Source organism: Podarcis raffonei, chromosome 10 (assembly GCF_027172205.1).
Source record: "Podarcis raffonei isolate rPodRaf1 chromosome 10, rPodRaf1.pri, whole genome shotgun sequence".
In the NCBI taxonomy this organism is placed as follows: Eukaryota; Metazoa; Chordata; class Lepidosauria; order Squamata; family Lacertidae; genus Podarcis; species Podarcis raffonei.
In genome coordinates, this window is record NC_070611.1 from 48270353 (window position 1) to 48291551 (window position 21199).

A 21199-nucleotide genomic window follows, 5' to 3' on the forward strand; every position below is an offset into this window, starting at 1 on the left:
GGAGGCTGAGGCTGGAGAGAGGAACTTGCCCCAGGCCCTCTGCTGAGCTCATGGCAGAATCAGGATATGAGCCTAGCAAAACCAGCCCAGATCTGCAATATCAGTGTTGTTGTTTAGTCATTTAGTCGTGTCCGACTCTTCGTGACCCCATGGACCAGAGCACGCCAGGCACTCCTGTCTTCCACTGCCTCCCGCAGTTTGGTCAGACTCATGTTTGTAGCTTTGAGAACACTGTCCAACCATCTCGTCCTCTGTCATCCCCTTCTCCTTGTGCCCTCCATCTTTCCCAACATCAGGGTCTTTTCCAGGGAGTCTTCTCTTCTCATGAGGTGGCCTCAGCAGTTAAAGAAAGCCTCATGCTTATTTGCTGTTGCTAAAACGTGTGTTCTTGTGAAATGGTTTAGTGTGTGTGTGTGCTCACGAGAGAGATGAAAACTTCTTTATTTGCCCTTCTTGTGATTCATGGGACAGAACGTTGATCTTTGTCACATTTGTTTTAATCAGATAAAAAGTTTGGTGTACTGTGGTTTAAGCATAGTATGTTTCGTGTGTGCTTGTGTGTTATTATGCATGCAGGGCAAGCTTAGGATTCCCCCCCCCCCCCCGGTTGTTGCTTAGAATGTAGATGTGTCATCTGATTGTTTTTGTGCTCCCAATCACTTCCCAGCTGATGACTCATCAGGAAATTTGTAGGTACTCCAGGTGAGATAAAAACATGAATGGACCTTTAATTGACCTTGTAAGGCCACTAAAGAGATACTGGTTAGAAAGTGGTTGGAAGTTTAAACGGTTGGGTGATAAACCAAGGAGTCTTATCATTCCAAATACCTGAAGGAGTTTATGGGGCTGCAGCTTGGTCACCTGGCTTTCACCTTGAGCAACTGACATACCTCTTTCCTCTCTCCGAGACAGGAGAGTTTCACTATGAGCTAATCTGTTCTGATCTGATTTTACTTATCTGGAATAACTGCAGTGCTGTTTTAGTCTCTTATCTGGAATAATAATAGTCTTCTGGTTCCTGGGATTCTTGCCACAGAGCTCTTACTCACTGTTGCCCTGCGGTATCGTCTTCATCTTCATTCCTGGGTTTACCTAAACTGCTCCTCCCTGTTTACCTGTATCCTGTACTCCTTCCTGTTTATCTTGCACCACCTCTGCACTTTCTGTCACAGCACTATGGAAAACAATGTGGAATGTGGGTCTAGTGCAGAGATAGCCAAAGGGGTCGTCCTCCAGTTGTCAAACTACAACTACGGTCAACCCAGCCAACTTGGAACAATGGTCATGGATGGTGGGAGTTGTAGTTCAGCAACAACTGCCACACTGACTGCCCCATGCCGAGAGAGAGAGAGAGAGAGAGAGAGAGAGAGAGAGAGAATAACTTGATTGATCCTGCCTAAGTTGGAGTATTTCTGTTTTCATATTAATTTCATTTACAAAGGAGCAAACCCCCTCCTGTTTTTGCAAGCCCCCTTTCCAAACAATATTACATATTTCATAAATTTTTTGCACCACTTTCTTGTTCCTAAAACCTCAAAGCAGTTTACAAAAGATAAAATCAAGAAAAAATTGCAAACCTACTTTGTCAGACCAACCCTGGTCTTCTGCTTTGCATCTGAGGCTGTCCAGGCATCTGGCGAGACTCTGCTCCTCCCCCAGTTTGGGAAAAGGGAAAGACAGAGCCATTGAACATGAAAAGAAGGCCGGGGGATGGGAACGAGGAGAATGCCATCCTTATAGGACCCTGATTTTTACTCCAGTAGAATGGTCCAAGGCTATTAGGAATAGCTGATCAGTCCCAATTTCTATCTAATTCTTGGCACTCTTTCTTCTTAATCAGAGATATTGAGTGCATGTCCTAAAAAGAGAGGTGGTTGTTTTGTCATCCTTCCCTTTTGATCTGGCACCTCTGATCCCGGTCCCCAGAATCGTAGGATGGGTTATGGGGGGAGAAACTCACTTTGCTCAGATTCATTCACGCTTAGTTCATCCCCTTGTCTTTATTATTTTTTTTAAATGATATTTATTACTTTTAAAGTTTACAGAAAAGGGAAAGAAAAAGAAAAAAACAAAAGAGAAAAAACAAAGAAAGAAAGCAAAAACAATACAATACAATATATAAACAATACAAAACACAACCTAAACACATTAAACTAAACTAAACGTAACCCTAACCCACCTTAACCCTAAACAAAACAAAACAACAACCATTTAAAAACATACAACACACCTTTTCCATACTCTATCTTTCATTCCCTTGTTTCCTCGACTTCCTCTCACCTCCCTTTTTGTATTCCACTTCTATTAATTGTTTCAGCAAATCCTTTCCATCTTTCTCTATTTTCTGTCATATTATAAATATCTTGACATATTTTTTATCATTAAAACTAAAATACTTATATATGCTTAACTCCTTATAACATTTCTGCTAAGGCCATAAAATTTCTTTCCACCATTTTTCTATCATTCATTAATTTTACAGTATTTCTAGACATCCCCTTGTCTTTATTATCACTGGATAGGTTTGAGGGTTTTAGACTGCTGCTTTATAATTTGTAATTACATCGTTTTATGTTTTCAAAGTGTTGTGAACCACTGTGAAGAAGTTAATCCTTCAAAGGCAGCCTGCCAATCAATCAATCAATCAATCAATCAATGAAATCAATCAAATCAGTAAATAAAAGGGGGATTGAGCGGCTGTGGCCTTTGTTTCCTATATTTCAGGTAGACCAGATGAAATGCAAGGTCAGCAGCCTGGAAGAAGAATGTTCCCTACTTAGGAAGCAGGCATCTGCAGCTCCCCAGAGAGAAGTGGAGGATCGTGGTCTTGCTGACACTATCTGTGAGTTGCGAGCAGAGAACCAGAGACTGATAGCTTCGCTTCAGGAGCTGCAGAGCAGCCTGCAGGTACTTGCTGAAAATGTTTATGCTAACCTGTGGAGGGGCTGTACTGAATTGCATCTAATGTCTCACCGCTGAAACTTGAGCTTCTCCTGGATGGTAAGAGCCAGCCTCTGCTTGCAGGAAGTTCTTCTTGGTCCAGCAATGTCTTCTCCAGTCTGATGGGGGTACCTCAAAGGCAGAGCATATTGTCTGAATGTGGAAAATTAAAATACGCAGCCCTGCTGGTTCATCTAGTTCTCACAGTGGCCAACCAGATGCCTGCAAGAAGCCTGCCAGCAGGACCTGAGGGCAACCTGAAGATCAAAAGGGCCTGAGACAGTTGGTATAGTTCAGGATGGGCAAAAACAGTTGCTGGACTACAACTCCCATCATCCCTGACCATTGGCCATGTTGGCTGTGGCTGATGGGAGCTGGAGTCTTAACCACACCTGGAGGTGGTGCAGAAGGTATATGTTTGTGGGATGCAGGCTGCTGGAAGATCTGCTTCAACACACCTGCCCATCACAGTGCTTTAGCCTCATCTCTGTTGCCTCTACCTCTCTCTGCTATCTAGCTAGATGTTTGATTTTACGTGTGGCCCTCCAACAAGCAAAGGGTTGGACACCAGCAAGGCTGCCCTGTTCTCATTGCTGCTGTGCCTTGCCTTTTTGAAAACCTTTGTTTTCCCCTGCCCCAAATAAACCCTTTTCAAAGCTCCTAATTTCACCTTTGTGTTGCTGGAACTTGCACCGCCCACGATTCGTTTCGAAGAGAAAATGTGCTGAACAGACAAATCTCCTGCAGCAAGGCTGGTCTCTGATGCTGCATCCAAGGCGACCACAATGTTTCTCATGGAGGATGGATCTCAGTGCCCCTGTTGCTAGATCACGGCTCTAGCCCTAGTAAAATGCTAAGAGAAATAAAATCTGTTTAAAAGAAAGGTGTCTAGTGTTGGCTTAGAGATGTAGGTAGAATACCAATGGGTGGTTTGAACAGCTGTGACTGTTTAGGAGATGAAAGCTGCCTGTTGATATCTGGGTTACAAAATCTTAACCCACGGATAGTATGTGAACACGTTATTTTACCGTTTCCCCCTGTTTTGTTTTAAAAAAGGTATCCTGCATCACAGAACTCTTGTGGTTTGTGAAATCTTTTATCTCTCCACCCTAAATGCTGTTGGTACGACCTTATGTCACGATACACAGCCTATTTGCAAAACCTGGAGGAAAATGTTTAAAACACATTTTCAGTTTGAGATTATTTCCAACCCCCCAGCCCCCAAAGAAGAAAGGTTTAACCAGGAGAGGACATAATTTAACTTGGGGATGTGAAAATAAATTGATTGGTGAGGAGGCAGCATCTGGATAGAATCAGTTCGTTATATAAATCTATTACATGCTCAGCAAAATGTTGATATTGCCATTTAAAACTGTGTAATTTAAACTTGGAGTGGTTTAAGAACAGGGCCCATAAAGCATGAAATTATAAGGTTCTTATCTTGGAAGACGTGACCCCATCTTTCCGTGTTCCTAATGAACCGTAAAGCATTGCTTAGTTACGACATTTTGACATTACAGCTTCAATCATTCACAGTTTGGTTCTTTAGTTTGAGATGGAGGGTATATTTCCCATTCAGTATCTTGGATATCCCTACCGGCATGTTACGTGCAAACAGAGCTAGCATGTGAACCAGCTGTTAGGGCACATCCATCCTGCAGGCCTCCCATCATTCCTTTCCCCAGGAAACCTTGGGAGTTGTAGTTCTGTGAGGTGGTGGATAGGGAGTCACCAAACTAGAATTCCCAGGATTGAGAACATAAGAGCCTGCCAGATCAGGCCAATGGCCCATCTAGGCCAGCATCCTGGCATAAAAAATGGTGTGGAGTTTGTATTGTAAGAGGCACCTGCAGTTTGTGGTGGGGGAAATTATAAAACATAACAAAAAAAGTATATATAGATGACATATATCCCCCAGTGGGGGATACGGAAAACAGCCACCCTGCAAGTGCTGACTGCTGTTTCTCTCTCTGTCCATCATGCTATCCCTAACTCGGCTCATCCCGCCAGGCAGGTGATTCTGCGTTTCTGTCGCTTAGGTAGCAGGTGAAGGTCCAGTCCCAGGCTCTGAGAGGATCCTTCTAGACATTCTGGAGCACGACTGGAAGGAAGCGCAAGCAGACAGGCAGGAACTGTGCCAGAAACTGGACTCTGTGCAAAATGAGCTGCAGTGGGCTGAGGAGCTGAGAGATAAGGTCAGTTGCCCCTTCCCCGGGCATCTGTTTTGGGGGAAGCTTTGATGCAATTGTGGTCTGAATGCATTCAGTTGTTAATGTCTCAGCCAGGTTTTGCAGGGCCCTTCACCAAGTTGCTTTCAAAAGTCACCGTTCTCTAAGTGGTCCCCTCCTCGCTATGGCTCTTTTGCTTCCCCTTCACTCTGGCCCCAGCCCAATCTGCTTCACAGAATCTGCTGCCTGATACCAAGACAGCCCATAGCATCATCTAGCTCAGTGTTGTCCATAGTGGCAGCAGCTTTGCAGGGTTTCAGACAGAAGTCTCTTTGTCAGCTGGACCAGAGATGCTTGAGATTGACCCTGGGACCATCTGCGTGCAAAGCGGATCCTCTGCCACTGTGCCATGACACTTCTTGGGCTTCACTGCCCGGAAGGAGAGGGCAAGATGAGTGGATGCTGCCGCCTGCCCCTTCCTTTGCTCTTTCCACTGCTCACTTGCTTGGAGAGGGGAAGGTAACAAGCAGAGGTAGCCAGGAAGAAGAGGAGCTCTTGGCAGCTGCCCATCAATGCTGACTGCTGACACTAGCCCTGTTCAAAGCTACTACCATGAAGCCAGGCTCTCAACCCCATTAGCTGGTGTATGCTGAGCTGTGTGTGCTTGCAAAGAGGTGACAATAAATATTTGCACATGCATCCTTCTTTTTTTCCACTTGATGTGTTACAGATCTGGTTGCACATGTTGCAGGTCTAAACCTGCAGCAGTTTTAAGCCCTAAATATATTCCTTGAAAATGTAACCCTCTGGATTCTCTCCCCGCCCCCCATCCCACCTCTCCAGTACCTGCAAGATAAGGAAGACCTCCAGCTGAAGCACCAAACTCTGCAGAAGAACTGTGACCTGTACAAACACAGAATGAATACCGTGCTGGCTCAGTTAGAGGAGATTGAGAAGGAAAGAGATCAGGTGAGCTGCTTCTTTAAGGCAGTCTCCCCTTATGCTAGAAGCAAGGGTCTCTGATAAGAGATAGAATCCCTCTACTATCATTCTGGGTTGCTAGGTGAGGATGAGTGGTACTGATGTAGTTAGTCATGAGAATCAAGAAGCCAAAATGGAAGGAATGCTAAGAAAAGTATTTGGAAGCAGAGGAGACCTTCTTGGTGGCTTCCTCCTCTCCTTAGTCCTATGTCACCATATAAGGCAGTGGCTGAAGAGCTCATCACTACATTGGGCCACAGTGGAGAGAACCTGTGGCCCACCTGTTGTTGAACTCCAGCTCCTATCATTCTTGACTATTGGCCATGCTGGTTGTGGCTGATGGGAATTGGGAGTCCACCGGTATCTGGAGGGCAGCAGTGTCCAGTGAGAAGGTGCTCCCATTAGAAGCCTCATGCGGAGGAACCCCCCCACTCTATTCCTGAAGCTGCAGGGAGTTGAGGATTGGTATCCTACCAGCCAAGTATGAGCCTTGCCGTACCTGTCTGCGATTTGTAGTCCATAAGTGTGGGATATGATACTGAGCTCCAGAGCTCAGCATCTGGGGAAACCCAAAATTTCTCCAGAAAGCAGGCTCTCTAGTCCTTAAGACACCAATGCATACAGATGGCACCTGGTTGGTAGAAGAGGACCTTCCAGTAGCCAAGGGGGGGGGGCATTATTGTTCTTGGTAACTCCTTGTCCCTGTCCCCTGGCTATGGAAAGCAGAATCGATAAGCTGTGCAAGATAAACAGAGGCATGCAAAGTTGCTTAATTTGTATACTCCATTGCAGTATACAAAAAACAAAATCAGAAGAAAGCGTCTGTCTGCGTGTAATCCCACCTTCCCAAGGTACGTCAACCACCCCCCACCAGGAATGTGTTTTGTTTCAGGCAATCCAGAGCCGAGATGGCGTTCAGCTGCAATACTCTCAAATCCTCATTGAGAAGGACCAGTACCGCAAGCGTGTCCGGGCCTTGGAGGAAGAGAGGGACGAGCTGCTGGGCAGACTCACAGAGGCCGAGGGCAAGATTGGCAGCCTTGAAGCTCAGGTGCAGCGATGCCATTGCACCAGGGGCCTAGGCAAGAAGGTGCGTTTTGAAAAGAGGAGAAAGCTTTTGGGCAGAAAGGAAGGGGAGAAGGTGGATATTTTGGAAGGAGGGAAGGCAAGGCAGCTGAGACTTGAGCGGAATAAAGTTAGGAGGGAAGGACAGAATTCCTTGCACGTTAAGGGGATGGGCTGAAGGTAAACTAGCAGCCGAGAATTCATCAAGCTCTTGGTTTATTACTTAGGCCCTCAACTGCAAACTTGCAGTTTTACCAGCTGTCCATCTTCAAATTGAAGTTGGTCTTTCCTGCTTTTCTTCTATGGAGCTTGAGCTGGCAGGCCTGGGTTTCCAAGGTGGTCTCCCATCCAGGCCCTCACTCGAGCCACACCTGCTTTGCTTCAGCAAGGTAGCTGGATCATGCGCCTTCATGCCACAACCTGGGAGGGACCCTGCTGTGTTGTGAAGCACATGTCATAATAAAGTAGGCCATGAGTATCTGCCGTGTACATCCGTAGTGGAAGCTTTCCTACCATTCAGTAACAGAATAGCTCTGGTTGCAGCTCCACCTGCCCAAGATAGACAAACAATAGCTCAAGCGTGTTGAAGATGGTGTGATTTCAGGGAGCCTCATTACCTGTCGTATGCATGCAAGCCTGTGTGTGTTCACTCAGAAGTAAGCCCAATTGTTTTCAATAGGGCTTACTGCCAAGTAAGTGAGCATAGGAGTGCAGCCTGTGTGCTGGTTAATTTCAGTTGTGCAGTCTTGTGGTGCAGTTAACCTTTGAAGTGGCTCGGGGTCAGGGGTGTTGTGGCCTCTTCTCTGTCCCCCTAGAATCACTGCAGGAGGTGCAGCTTGGAGAGGGCAGCTTCTTGCCAAGTTTCAACAGTGCCACCTCTCTTGTTGAGGAGCTGACCCCTGAGACGTCTTTTGTTTTTCCACCCTGCAGATGTGTTCCTCCTCCCATTCACTTTGCTCCATCCTAAGCAGCACTTGGAGCATGGTAGAGAAGCCTCCATCGCTGGAGGGTGGAGTGGTTGATACGCCAGGCGTCTTGGATGTCGTCTTCCCTGATGACTGTATAAGCCAGAACGGGGTAAGAGAGGGGTTGGATAAAGCCAGAATGTAGTAGAACTCATGCCTTGCATGTAAACGTTTCCCAGATTCAATCTCTGGCATCTCCAGTTAAAAAGAATCAAGTAGTCTAGGGACACGGGTGGCGCTGTGGGTTAAACCACAGAGCCTTGGACTTGCCGATCAGAAGGTCGGCGGTTCGAATCCCTGTGGCGGGGTGAGCTCCCGTTGCTCGGTCTCTGCTCCTGCCAACCTAGCAGTTCGAAAGTAAGTCAAAGTGCAAGTAGATAAATAGGTACCGCTCCGGCGGGAAGGTAAATGGCGTTTCCGTGCACTGCTCTGGTTCGCCAGAAGCGGCTTAGTCATGCTGGCCACACGGCCCAGAAGTTGTATGCCGGCTCCCTCGGCCAATAAAGTGAGATGAGTGCTGCAACCCCAAAGTCGGCCACGACTGGACCTAATGGTCAGGGGTCCCTTTACCTTTACCTTTAATTTTGGTAGGGCTGGACAATATATCAATACATCATCCAAAACCTGTTTGAAAGTCCATATTGTGATAATCGGTTTCATCATTTTTGACCTGGCAATATATTTTGAATCATGATGTGTATGTGTGCTATGCAAAAATTACAATGTGAGGAAAACTGAAGCCAGCCAAAGCTTCTCTCAGTTCCTGCAGCCCCTTTAACTTAGCCAGCTCAGCTCTCCCCCGCCTCCTGCAGGAGCCAGCGAATCACAAGAGCAGGCGCTGGCAAAAAACATGATGCGGGGAAAACCGTGAAGCCAACCAGTGCCTCTACGTAGCTCCATCCTCATTTCAGACATTGTGATATATTGGTATATAGCTGGTGATATCACGATGTTGAAAACCAGATGTTGCCCAGCCCTAAGTCCTGGTGGGAAAGACCCCTCCCTGGGACCCCATAGAGCTGTGGGCAGTCAGAGGAGACATCTGGGCCAATGATCTGACTTGGAATGAGGCAATTTTCCTCTGCTCCTAAGAGTTTAGGCAGCTGTTTCACTGTGGATGTGGATGTAACCTTTGTACGCTAGGCTAGTTTCTGCACACTCCCTTGTTTATCCAGAGTTCAAGAACATATTCCAGTCAGGCTGAAAAAAAACTAAATGAGAGTGTGAAGCAGCAGCTGGGAAGTTTATACGGTCTAAGAAGAGTCTCAAGGGCCAGGCAGGTAGACTTGGAGGGCTGCATTCGGCCCTTGGGCCTGAGGTTCCCTGCCCCTGCTAGAACTCCTGCTCTTCATGCTGCCTGTTGTAACATGCACCCCCACCATCCAACCCCCCCACAAAAGTAGGCTTTCTCCTCATACACAAACTTATACACACACTTGATTTACAGTTTACTGGGTTTTAATCTCGCTGATGAACAGTGAGACAAGGAAGTTTGTGGTGCGTGTGGCGTTTTGGCTTTCAGGTCTTTTCTCCTCTTTCCTTAGGAAGTGACTCCAGAACGCGAGAGAGAAATAAACCGCCTTTCCATCTTCCCCTTCCCCCCCTGCACTGGCTCCATTCTTCGGCGGCAGCGTGAGGACGGACCCACCCCCATCAAGAGGTGACACTTGGAATCCCAGCGCAATGGCACTCTTTTACATGTTGGTGTCTTCAGCCTCAGGCAAAGCCTCAAGGGATTTTTTTAAAGCATTGAACTTGAATGCTTTAAAATCCCAGTTCTTCCCCTTCTCCAAGTCTCCAGCTTCTTAAGGGGGGGGGAGGGGGAGAAGGAGGGAGGTAGAATCTGTGTAGGAGGGCAGGAGAGTAGCCATATAGGGCCTTTCATTGGATGTGATGATGCTCTTTTCATAGTTTCCCATCACGGATCCCAGGCTCTTATCCCTTTTCTGCTCTCCCACTGTCCTGTTTCCTGGACATAAAGCTTTTTTTAAAGGTGGGGCTGTCATGGAGAGCAAGGAGGCAGTGAGGGGGGGGGGAACAAACCCCATTTTGAGTTGAGTGCAGCTTGAAAAGGGCTGGATCTGACTCCAAATGCAGCCAGCCTTCTTTGAGCAGGAGAAGATTCTCTTTCAAACTTCCCCCTCCCCATGTCTACATGGGACAGGAGCCGATGGGCAGGTAGAAAGAAAAAGGGACTCCGTGGGCAGGACCTGAGACCTCGTGGTCTGTGCATGCTGTAGGATGCAAGGGCGTGGCAGGCAACAAATGTGGAGGACCTAAGAGGTTTTCATTGCAGCTAGGTAGAGATACGGGTGCACCAGTTACAGTAGATCACAGGGATAAATGACTGCAAGGGAGGAAAAGTGGGTTGAACTGAATATGCCCTCTCTGGAGAAAGTGGGGTATCTTTTTGGGTAGGACCAGATGATGTCTGTGTGCAGGAGGATGGATGAGCAGCTGTCATTTATAAGAAGGGATGCAAAAGCTGGCTCTAGGGCTGCATCTATGAGCATCTCTGCAATGATAAGTCTTAGAAGTGGCTTGGTGGTGCTGCAGGCAGTCCCACCTAATGTAGCTAAGCCTGCTTTGCCCTCGGCCAGTACTTGGGACGGCTGACTGTTCAAGAACCTCATGCAAACCACCCTGAGCTGTTTGGAGACAGGGAAGGATCCAAATGCAACAAAAGACATCAAGAGAAAACTGGAGAAAGGTGGAGGGATGGTTTTGATGTTTGTATGCTTTTGAATTAATCCCTTCTGTGTTTCCTTCATGCTTTTAGTTGGTCCTGTGGGTCCTTTGGCAGCTTGGAAGACTTAACAGGTATTGCCAATCCTTCTCCTGCCCCCACCCCCCGTGTTACAGAGCCTCTCTTCTTGAGAGCTGTGGGCTCCCCCCTGCCAAATCAGCTGCTTGCCCGTGTGCCCACGAGGGGGCACCCTTGCCCCACACTTCCCCTGCCAGCTCTTGGGATCCACCTCCAGGGTCTCGCCAGCACATCGTTCTGAGGCTATTCCGGTCTGGTGTGTTTAATTTACAGCGGGTTTTTGTCTGACAGTGAATTTGATTCAGTTTCAGAGGAGTGGGAACCGGAAGAGATAAATGCTTCAGCTTCAGGCTGTTATCGGTTCTTGGTGACAGGCTGTAAATCTCCCAACGCCTGTCCCACTGTATATCTCAGGCCTTGGCTAGATTGTGGAGTTTTCTACCAATGCGACTCCTTGGGGCAATTGGCCCACGTGCAAAGAGTGTCTGGCTTCTGCAGTCGGAGGCTTTGGAAAGTGGAGAGATTTGCCCAGAGTCCACTCCAACATACTTGGGGAATCCACTCCTGGATTTGCCCTGCTGCCTCCTTTTATGGGCATTTGGAAGAATCCAGTCTAGGTATTGGTGGAGTACAGCTGACCATCCTTTTGCCTGCCTGCCACTCTGCTTGATACACTGTTCTCCAAAACTTATGTACTGAGGGGTCTCTTCTGAGATTATTCTAGCTCAGGTGTGTATTTGTGGGGGGACCTTTTTTCAACCCAAGAGGTGCATGAAGGAAGAGGCACAGGACCAGAGGCAGAGCACTGAATGTAGATTAACATTCACAACACACAAAAGCCAGAGGGTTCCCCCCCCACACGCAGCTCTCCATTCAGGCAATAACCACAGTTTGGGGACACATTCCAGCCAGGCAAAAAGAGGGTGTGCAACAGGGCCACTTAGGGGGCGTGGCTTGCAAAGGAGGTGTGGCCTAGGAAGAGTCCTGAGGGTCAGAGAGGGAGGCATGCAGCCCCTATCCTGAGCTTTCACTGCCCTTACTCTAGCTGTCTGGGATTTGCTTTTCTCCGCAGCTGTCGGTTGCGCAACTGAGCTGGTGTTAAGTGACCTAATAACTTTGTTGAGGGCGGGGTTGTGTGAATCCTAACCTACATGGCCAGCTGCCCATGTAGCTGGATCATTTAAATGCAGTTCTGGAGCTTGGGGTTTCCCTGGCCCAATGACTTCAATGCCTTTCAAATGAAAGGTGCTTATGAATCCTTGCATGTTGCCCATGGTAACTTCTTGTTGTTCTGTCTGTCTCTCTCAGGAAGTGCCATCAACACTCCTTCATCTGCCAGATCCCGTTCCTCTTCCAGCAGTGCCTACACCAGGGCAAAGTCAGAAATCTGCTTGTCTAGAAGCTCTGTCAAGCAGGACTTCTCCAGGAGGTCTGTTTCCCTTTCTCAAACAAACACTCCTGCCTCCCTGAGGGTTTGGAGAGGCAGCCCTATGAATGCAGGCATCCTAGGTGGGGCAGCCACGCTGGGTAACTCTGTGAGGTCTGTGCCTGCAGTTGAATGGCATCCGTTTCCAGGACTCATCTCCCCTCCCTGCTACTGGGTCCTGCAACCATTGCTGCTGCTTCCACCGCTTCACCTGGTTGTGAAGATTGGAACACGTAAAGCTGCCTTTTATAGACTTGTTGACCCATCTACTCCATCAGTGCCTGCTCTGACTGGCAGCAGCTCTCCAAGTTCTAACCAAGGTCCCTCTAGTCGAGCATCCTGTTCTCAACCAGAAGCTGTGGTTCTTCCAAAAGTTGTTGGACTCCCAAAAGTTGTTGGGCTCCCAATTCCAATGAATGGCCAGTAAGACAGAGATTATGGGATTTGTAGTCCAAGCAACATCTAGAGGACCACAGGTCCATCCCGGCTGCATATCCTGCTCATCGAAACAGAGAATGAGAGGTACCAAATTCTAAATCCATGCTGTCTTCCCTCCCCATTCAGGTCTGTTGTGGTGCATCTGCCTCACACGGGGCCCATAGATGTCCCAGCGCCCCAGAGCAGCAGACTGGCTGGGGACATCACCATCCTTGGAGGAAACACAACTGGGATTTATGTCCAGTGGGTGAGGCCAGGCTCAGAAGCGGAGCGCGTGGGGCTCAGAGAGGGATGCCGACTCCTAGAGGTATGAATGAATGTATGGAATTGCAGATAATGTTGGAGTGGGAAGAGTTATAAGGAAGTGGAATGGGGGGGGGGGGACTGCAGTAATAAACCGAAAGGTGACTCCCCTTGTTTGTCTCTCGGTTAGTCAGATATACAATGCAGAATGACACCTAGTGGCTGAATTCTTTATTGCAAATGTCTTACTTCAGACATTCAGCTGCTGCCTAGTTACTTTTGCACGGGTCCCCTCATACTTTTGCATAAGTCCTGCAATGGAGATGTCATTTACACCCATGCATAAGTAAACCTGGCATCAGGTCGTAAGTGGTTTATTTGCATAAACCCCCCCCCCCAATGGAGGATGGCGTTGATATGTGGATGTGGGCTTGGTCCATTCCAAGACTATACTAATTATACTTCACATGTAATTTAACCTTTGCAAGCAATCAAGGTGGTTAGGGAGGGATGTAACTTGGTGACAGAGCACATGCTTTCCATGGAAAAAAGTTCCAGGTTCAATCCCTAGTATCTTCAGACAGGACTGGGAAATATTCCTGTCTGAAACCCTGGAGAACCACTGGCACTTTGTGCAAGCTGGCTAGGTAGGGAGCCTGTGGCATGGTGCTCCAGGTGTCGATGGACTCCAGCTCCCATCAGCCCTAGTCAGCAGAGTCTGATGGTCAGGGATTGTGGGAATTGTAGTCCAGCGACATCCTTAGTGTAGGGAATACTGAGCCAGGTGGAGTGACGGTCTGACTAGGTACAAGGCAGCATTCTGTGTTCCCAAAACACTTCATATACATTACCTCTTTGTCCTTCTTGCAACAGCTGGGTAGGATGTGCCAAGTACTGCTGCTGTTCCCATTTCGCAGATAGAAATCTGAAAGAGAGCCTTGCCTAACAAGTTCATGGTAGAGGCAAGATTCAAACCTAGGATATCCTGAGTCCCAGCTCTTAAGTCTTTTACCCACCAGGCTACACCAACTACGAAAAGATTGGGCGTCTTTTTTAGTTTCTGAATCTGATTTGCACACCTGTGCCCACTTAAATGCCCGACTCCCATCGCCTGCCCTAGCGATGCTGGGGAGCCTTTTCCAGCGCACAGGTTGCATTTCCATCTGTGCAACCTTCCCTGGGCCATGTGCTCGTGGTGGGAGGGGCCAGAGGTAAAGCAGGCAGAGCAATATATGCCGATTTTACTTTTGTTTGACAGGCTAGTTTCACATCCAGGCAAGCAAGAGGCATTAGCAGAGTTAACAGACATATTCCAGCCAGGCAAAAATGCTCAAGGAGGGTGTGACTGGGGAGAATCTCAAGGGCCAAGTTGGGCCTAGGGTTTCCCCCCTTTGTTCTATAGCTGCTCTTAATGTCTGTCCATGTGCTACCCTAGTGGCTGATATTTGTCTAGGCTGCAAGAATGAGCTTCCTTTGTTCCTGATTCTCCCCAGAAGTTGTCCCATTCCCCAGCATTTACATGGGCACTGGGGTGAATGTGCATAGGCCACAAGTCCACCTCTGAACAGAGCGGCCTGGAGCCTGTTTCAGTAGCTCTGGAAAGTTCTTCTTCAGTTTAGGATCTCCCAATTCCCTGCACCTCTTCTTTGAAGAAAGATCAAAGAATCCAACAGCAGCCTGTTTTTTCAGATCTCCTGTCCCCGGGAAACCTGCTATCAAGCGTGCATTAACAGCCTACAGCTTGCTTGCTTGCTTGTTTTGTTTTAAAGATTGCAGAGGGGATGGATGGAGAGGTAGCAGCACAGTTCTTTTTCTTTTTTTAAAGTCCAGATTATTATTATTATTTTACAAAGCTAATTGTAACTGATCCCTGCATCTCTGCTCTGTGTGTGTTTCTGCGGCAGCTTAGGGGTCCACAGCTAAACGGGGAAGTGCTCTCTCTGGAGAACTGCACCCTGGAAGTAGCTTACCTGAGTCTGCTGCACTGGGATGATCCATCTGCTCTGCTTTTCCTCCCTGATATGAGAGGTAAGCCACTTTTTCCCAATCCTGCATATGTGATTGTTCTATCCTTAACTAATCTGGACAGTCAAGGCTGTGGGTCTGTTGTGCAGCTGCGATGCTGCAGCAGAAATATTTTAGCTGAATATCTGGCCTAGGGTGCCGCCACTTTTCAAGTTTTGATTTGTTTAGGAAAAGTAAGCACAAACCAAGTTTCTAGTCCCTGTGGCTATGGAATGATATCTTAGAACCCTGCCATCAGATCACACGAGACTTGCGGTTAGCCAAGAGTGGCAGTTCAGTGCAGTGCCCCTGTTGTAGCTCTATGCTTTTCTTTTGCAATACTTGAAGTGTATACCACGCCGTTCATTTAGGGTGTCATATAGGTTGCCATGCTGGGACAGATTTCCCATTGCTGCTGCAAGTCTCTGGTATCCCATGGCTTTCTAATTTGCTTGTACAGCTTTAAGGATTACCCTTGCGGTGATAAGAGCCCCTAATTTTAATTTAAGTCACCTAGATGGAATTTGTCCAAAATCTGGCCAGCTCAAGCCAGACTCCCCAGTAGCTTGGATTCAGATCATGGGAGTTAGTGCCTGGAGGGCAGTTTGGGTTGGAAGCCCAGATGCCTCTCTTCCCTTTGAGTAGCAGGGCCGTTATGGAGCCCTCTCTCCATAATCAGCTGTCTATAAACAGCATCTTTAAACTAGTGCTTCTTTTACATACAGGACCTCAATTTAGAGGGCTTCTCCAAGTAGCCTTGTCACAATGCTGGAATTGCAGAGTCCCGTGCAAAAGAGCAAGGAAAGGGGACCAGCTACTGGCTCTTCCTGTTGCTCCGTTTTTGGAGCAAGGCAGTGTTGTCCTGCTCTCATGCTGATCAGTAACAGGATACAGAAGTTCTCTCTCTCACTCTCTAATGCTTTTTTGAACACCATGTTCACAGGAGAGGTAGGAGGAGTAGAGGGGCCACTTACTGGGCCTCCTAAGTCACACCTGCTTATCTGATGTTGGAGAGGGATACATGAGACTTCTAGATCTCCCATCTTTTTTTCCTTTGGTGCTCCTGTGAGTTCCTAATTTTATGTGGAACTTTCCCCCTGGTTACACAGAATTTGAAGACTTCTATCTATCATCACCCTCTCTCGTGTGACTTTTTCTGTGCACGTTACATAATGCATCATCGCGATGAGCTGCATCAGGTTCCTTCCTCCATCAACAATAACTTGGAGACATCCGCTCCACTGAGCTCCAGCTGTTGGAGAGAAAGGAAGCAGGGCACTCCATCCATCTGCTCTGCCGAGAGACCAGCAACTCATGGCTCCTCCTCCTCTCCTTGGAACTCTTTTCATTCCAGCTGGTCATTACAAGAGCTTCCTCACAACAACTTGTTCCTTATCTGCAAAACCCAAACAAAAACCAAGTGCAGAGGGGCCCTTTGTTACAAAACCGCACGTGATTTTGCTTTTTTCCTCCTCCCTCCCTCCCAGTCACTTTTCCTTTGGTGCTGTGTCATTTAGATTGTAAGCCTGAAGGCAGGAACTGTATTGATGTTTGTGAGCTTCTCCTTGAGCCTCCTTTTGTGTTCCTGAAGAGGATGGTAAACCATGCTTCGGATCAAAAACGAATGCATTTATTTGGGTCTCTCAACTGTTATTTGCAGTTTCTTCTGCATGCTAGAGGCTGTACTGGTGGTGGAGGGGGGGGGGAGCAGCAACAACAGGAGAGAGCTGCTGTTTCCATGCCTGGCTTGTGAGCTACCTGGTTGGCAAATGCAGGAGACAGGAAGCTGGACTAGATGGGCCTTTGGCCTGATCCAGCAGGGCCCTTCTCATTTGCATGCTCTTCTCTTTACCAGGATACCAGCCTCTCAAAGAAGCACTGGATGCTGGGAAGAAGGTTCCTGGCGACTCCTTTTACGTGCGGGCCAACCTGAGCCTCCTGGAGCTTGCCGACCCTTACGCCTTGTGCGTGAAGCACCGGGAGATCCTTCACGTCACGGACACTTTGTACAAGGGGCGGCTGGAGTGGTACTGTGCCCGCGTGGATCCCTTCACCCTCCAGGACTTGGACAGTGGCACGGTACCTAACTACAGCAGGTAATGGACCTCTGTCCCTTGGGTGTGATTTAATGCACAAGAACGTAAGTGGGCAGAGGGCTGCTTTGCATGCACAAGGGATGCTTCCAGTCTTTTGGGGTGGGATTCAGTCATACTGGCAAATTCAGCCTGTGCAGTTATAGCCGAATGAGAGAATCATGGAATTGTAGAGCTGGAAGGGACCACGGGGGTCATCTAGTCCAACCCCTTGCAATGTAGGAATCCTTTCGAACCTATGACCCTGACATTAAGAATCTCATGCTCTACTAAGTAAGTTATCCTTTAGGCAAGGGAGGCCTTATACAACCACCACATTCCCCCCCCTCCCTTGCCCCACCCCAATCATACTTCTTGCAATGAGGAAAGAAACTGGAAAATGCAATGGAAAGTGTGGAGTAACACTTGAGGCAACATCCTCTAACTTCCCAGTAAGCAAACCGGAATGGATGCTCAGTAAACAGCCACCTGTCATCTAATCTCCCTGCGAACAAATTGGGATGTATGATCAGTAAGCGGGTTGTCTGGAAGCTACCAAGGTCAATGCCTGGTATCTCTAGTTAAAAATGGGGAAAAGGACAGTAGCAGCGGGGGATGCAGCCGAAATTTGCCCAAGACAGAATTTTAAAACTGGAGGGAGGGAGAGAAGGGTCACGGGGTCACCTAGTGCAAACCTGTGCTTGAGTCTGGGAATCCATAGAATTCAAGCGTTCCAAATGCTTGATGGCTGCCCAGCTTTCCCCCAAAGATCTTGAAAGACATACACTGGGTCCCAGTACATTTCTGAGCACAATTCAAAGTGTTGGTGTTGACCTTTAAAGCCCTAAACGGCCTCGGTCCAGTATACCTGAAGGAGCGTCTCCACCCCCATCGTTCTGCCCTGACGCTGAGGTCCAGAACCAAGTGCCTTCTGGCGGTTCCCTCATTGTGAGAAGTAAAGCTACAGGGAACCAGGCAGAGGGCCTTTTTGGTAGTGGCGCTCGCCCTGTGGAACGCCCTCCCATCAGATGTCAAAGAGATAAACAACTACCTGACATTTAGAAGACATCTGAAGGCAGCCCTGTTCAGGGAAGTTTTTAATGTGTGACATTTTAATGTATTTTTAATCTTTGTTGGAAGCTGCCCAGAGTGGCTGGAGAAAGCCAGCCAGATGGGCGGAGTACAAATGATAAATTATTATTATTATTATTAAGATTGGCAGTGAAGAAGGATCCCTCCACCCTGCTTTGGCCATTGGCTGCCTTCTAAGCTGCTCTTAAGAGCACAGGGAACTTATAAGGAGTCAGGCCCACTGGAACATCTGGCTGTGTCTACATTGGCTGGGAGCATCTCTCCAGGGCTTCAGGCAGCGGACATTTCCACCTCTACCAGGAGATAATGGGAAATGAACGTGGGGCCTTCAGCATTCAAAGCCCTGCACTACAACCCTTCCCATAACCATTCAAGACTTTTCTCCTGATTCTCAGTGGAAAACTCCCTCCCTGTAACTTAAGTACATTTAGATGCAGTCGTGCTCTTTGGGCAGCAGAACCCGGAAAACAGCTGCTGGGCATAACAGAGATCTAGAGAGCGACTAATACCAAGAGATGGCATCAGGCAGCTTCTTAAGATTCCCCTCTATTTTTTTGTAGTTGTAGCACTTGACTAGCACAAAGTACGGCGAGTTGTAACCCATAGATCTAAGCACCACTATGATATGTGGGTGCTGTAGGAGAAGGGTTTATAGGGGAACCCACAACTGGGAGGAGGGGAGGTTGTTAGGTAGTGCCTCCCCACCCCCATTTAATTTCTTCTGGTAAGGCCCTCCTCCTTTGAGGAATCCTAACAGTTGCAAGAGCTTTGTGGAACATTCTGCCCCCTGAGAATTGCCCAAGTCCAGTCTGCAGGTTTTTAGCAAGATCTGCAAAAGCATCCTTGTTTAAACTGGGTTTTTAAAGGTATCTTGTAATATTTATGTAGCGTTATTGGATTAATTTTAGATGGACTCGGGTTTTGGAGTGCTAATTGAGTTTTATTTGGTGCCGTGCTTTTTATTGTGTTTCCATTGGATTTTTAGAGAAGGCTGAGTGGATGGCAGGCAGTGCTGGGTAAGGCAGCAGAGGCAGAAATTTGGTGGGGGGCTGCCAGGTGGAGACGTGGCCACACTGCTGTTGCAGAGGCTGCCTGGGAGCTGTAGGGAACTGGTGAATCAGTGGATTTGAGCTGGGATTCGGGAGACCGGGTCAAGTTGCCCCTCAGCTCTGGAATATCCATGTGGCCTTCCCTGGTTAGGATCTGTGTGCTGAGCTCACCTCCAGTATCATTAGAGATGAATGAGAAGAGAATTGTGTTAAAGCACTTGGAACAGAGTGGAAATAAGTAATGACCACACAGTCCTGTGGCATCTTAAAGGCTAACGGAATTTGCCATAATAAATGGTTCTTGCTGCAAAAGACTTAACACGGCTGCCCCTCTGGAAGTAATGATGTGTATATAAAAGCTCAGGCTGCAACCTTTAATAATTTAAATTAATTGGTTAGGGCCATTTTAATAGACTAAAAAAAAAAGGACCTCTGGTTTGATTGGGTGGTAAGTTTTTATTTTTTAAAAAGTTAAATGTGAGTTTACCCTAAATACTTGCAAAAACTGAAGGTGGCAGGCAAATCTTAGAAGTGGCACCCCCCCACATCACTTTCTACACAGATGGCCCTTGCTGAAGCATGCACTTCCATCACCATGCCTGCCCTCACTTACATAAGCTCTTGTTGTAATTGTATGCACATTTATGCACATTTGATTTTTTTAAAAAATCCGTTAGATTAATTGACTTTCCTTAATGAAAGCCCAGTTGCGCCCCCCTCTTTCCAGTGTTGAATTCTACACTGAATTCCCCATCACTTTCCAAATTGCATTAAGTCTGGCTTTTGTTTTTGTTTTTGTTAAACTGGATTTGTTCTGCTAGGCTGACAGAGTTCCTTAATCCACTTTAGTTGCACAGACCTACAGTTCTGATGTGCACTTGAATCCTGCAAAACACTGACTGTTTGGAAGCACTGGCAGTGTACCTCTGTGTTTCCATGCCTTGCTAAGCAAAACAGGAGCTGAGGCTTACCATCCTGGCTGTTTGTGAGGATGAGAGATATCTCAATATGCCTTCTTCACTAAAAAGGGCGTTGGGAATGACCAATTCCTGTGCCTCTTGAGAGCAGTTGGCCATGGTACTGCTTCTCTCTCTCTCTCTCTCTCTCTCTCTCTCTGTGTGTGTGTGTGTGTGTGTGTGCTCCCAGCAAGCTCGTTTTCAATTGCCGTCATCTTTCAGGGCTCATCAACTCTTGAAGATACAGGAGAAAAGTCAAGTGGCAGCCCAGCAAAAAGGCTGCAAGACTAAGGTAAGCTGGAGGTGAGAGAACAGGGGGAATGTGTGGGTTGGGAAGAAAGGACTGGTGGTGGTATTATTATTGTTAATCATAAAAGTTCTTTGAGTCCACTCTTGGAGAGCCCCCCTCTCCAAAAGCCTTCCAGAACAGCTTGCACTTAGTAAGGGAGTCCCTATCCTCAGGGTTGCAATCCAAAAGGAAAAGGGATTGAGAGGGAGCAGAGGGGGAAAAGCAGATAGAATGGTTGCTGCTCATTGGTGATTTTGGAATAACTCCTTGGCTGTTATGCCAAAGTTGTTGAGAGAGGAGGCTCACATTTGTAAGCTGTGCACAAGAGGAATTGTCTAGACTCAGTCCTGGAACCTGCAAATCAGTCAATCAATCAGTAACTGCCCTTCAGCCGAAGATCACTGGGCGGTTTACAGTATAAAAACACAAAATGATATGGTGCAGCCAGTGTCGTGCAGCAGATAGAATGAAGGGCTTGGACCACAGAGACCTGAGTTCAAATCCCCACTCAGCTACAAAACACAATGCGCAACCTTGGGCCAGTCAGTCTCTCTCCAGGCTAGCCTACTAAACATTCATCTCTGGGTTAAAGGGCTGAATATGATAATAATAACAACAACAACAACAACAACAACAACAATAATAATAATAATAATAATAATTATTAATAATAAGGTTCTTTCCTGCAACGTGTGATGTACCATAAAGGAGGGAGTGCTTTTGAACATGCAGGAAGTACTTTTATCT

The 21199-nt window shown here is 47.4% G+C and overlaps 1 protein-coding gene across 4 annotated transcripts in view; it reads left to right on the forward strand.

Annotated features, from left to right (window-relative positions):
- CARD10 (caspase recruitment domain family member 10) overlaps positions 1–21199 on the forward strand; it is a 44911-nt gene that overhangs the window by 15672 nt on the left and 8040 nt on the right. For all 4 annotated transcript variants that reach the window (XM_053407076.1, XM_053407074.1, XM_053407075.1 and 1 more), the window contains 12 exons: positions 2725–2907; positions 4980–5135; positions 5952–6077; positions 6982–7179; positions 8085–8231; positions 9664–9779; positions 10899–10939; positions 12192–12312; positions 12874–13054; positions 14895–15018; positions 16850–17090; positions 20386–20455. In XM_053407076.1, coding sequence (XP_053263051.1) covers positions 2725–2907; positions 4980–5135; positions 5952–6077; positions 6982–7179; positions 8085–8231; positions 9664–9779; positions 10899–10939; positions 12192–12312; positions 12874–13054; positions 14895–15018; positions 16850–17090; positions 20386–20455 — 1704 coding nt within the window. The remainder of the gene's footprint in view (positions 1–2724; positions 2908–4979; positions 5136–5951; positions 6078–6981; positions 7180–8084; positions 8232–9663; positions 9780–10898; positions 10940–12191; positions 12313–12873; positions 13055–14894; positions 15019–16849; positions 17091–20385; positions 20456–21199) is intronic.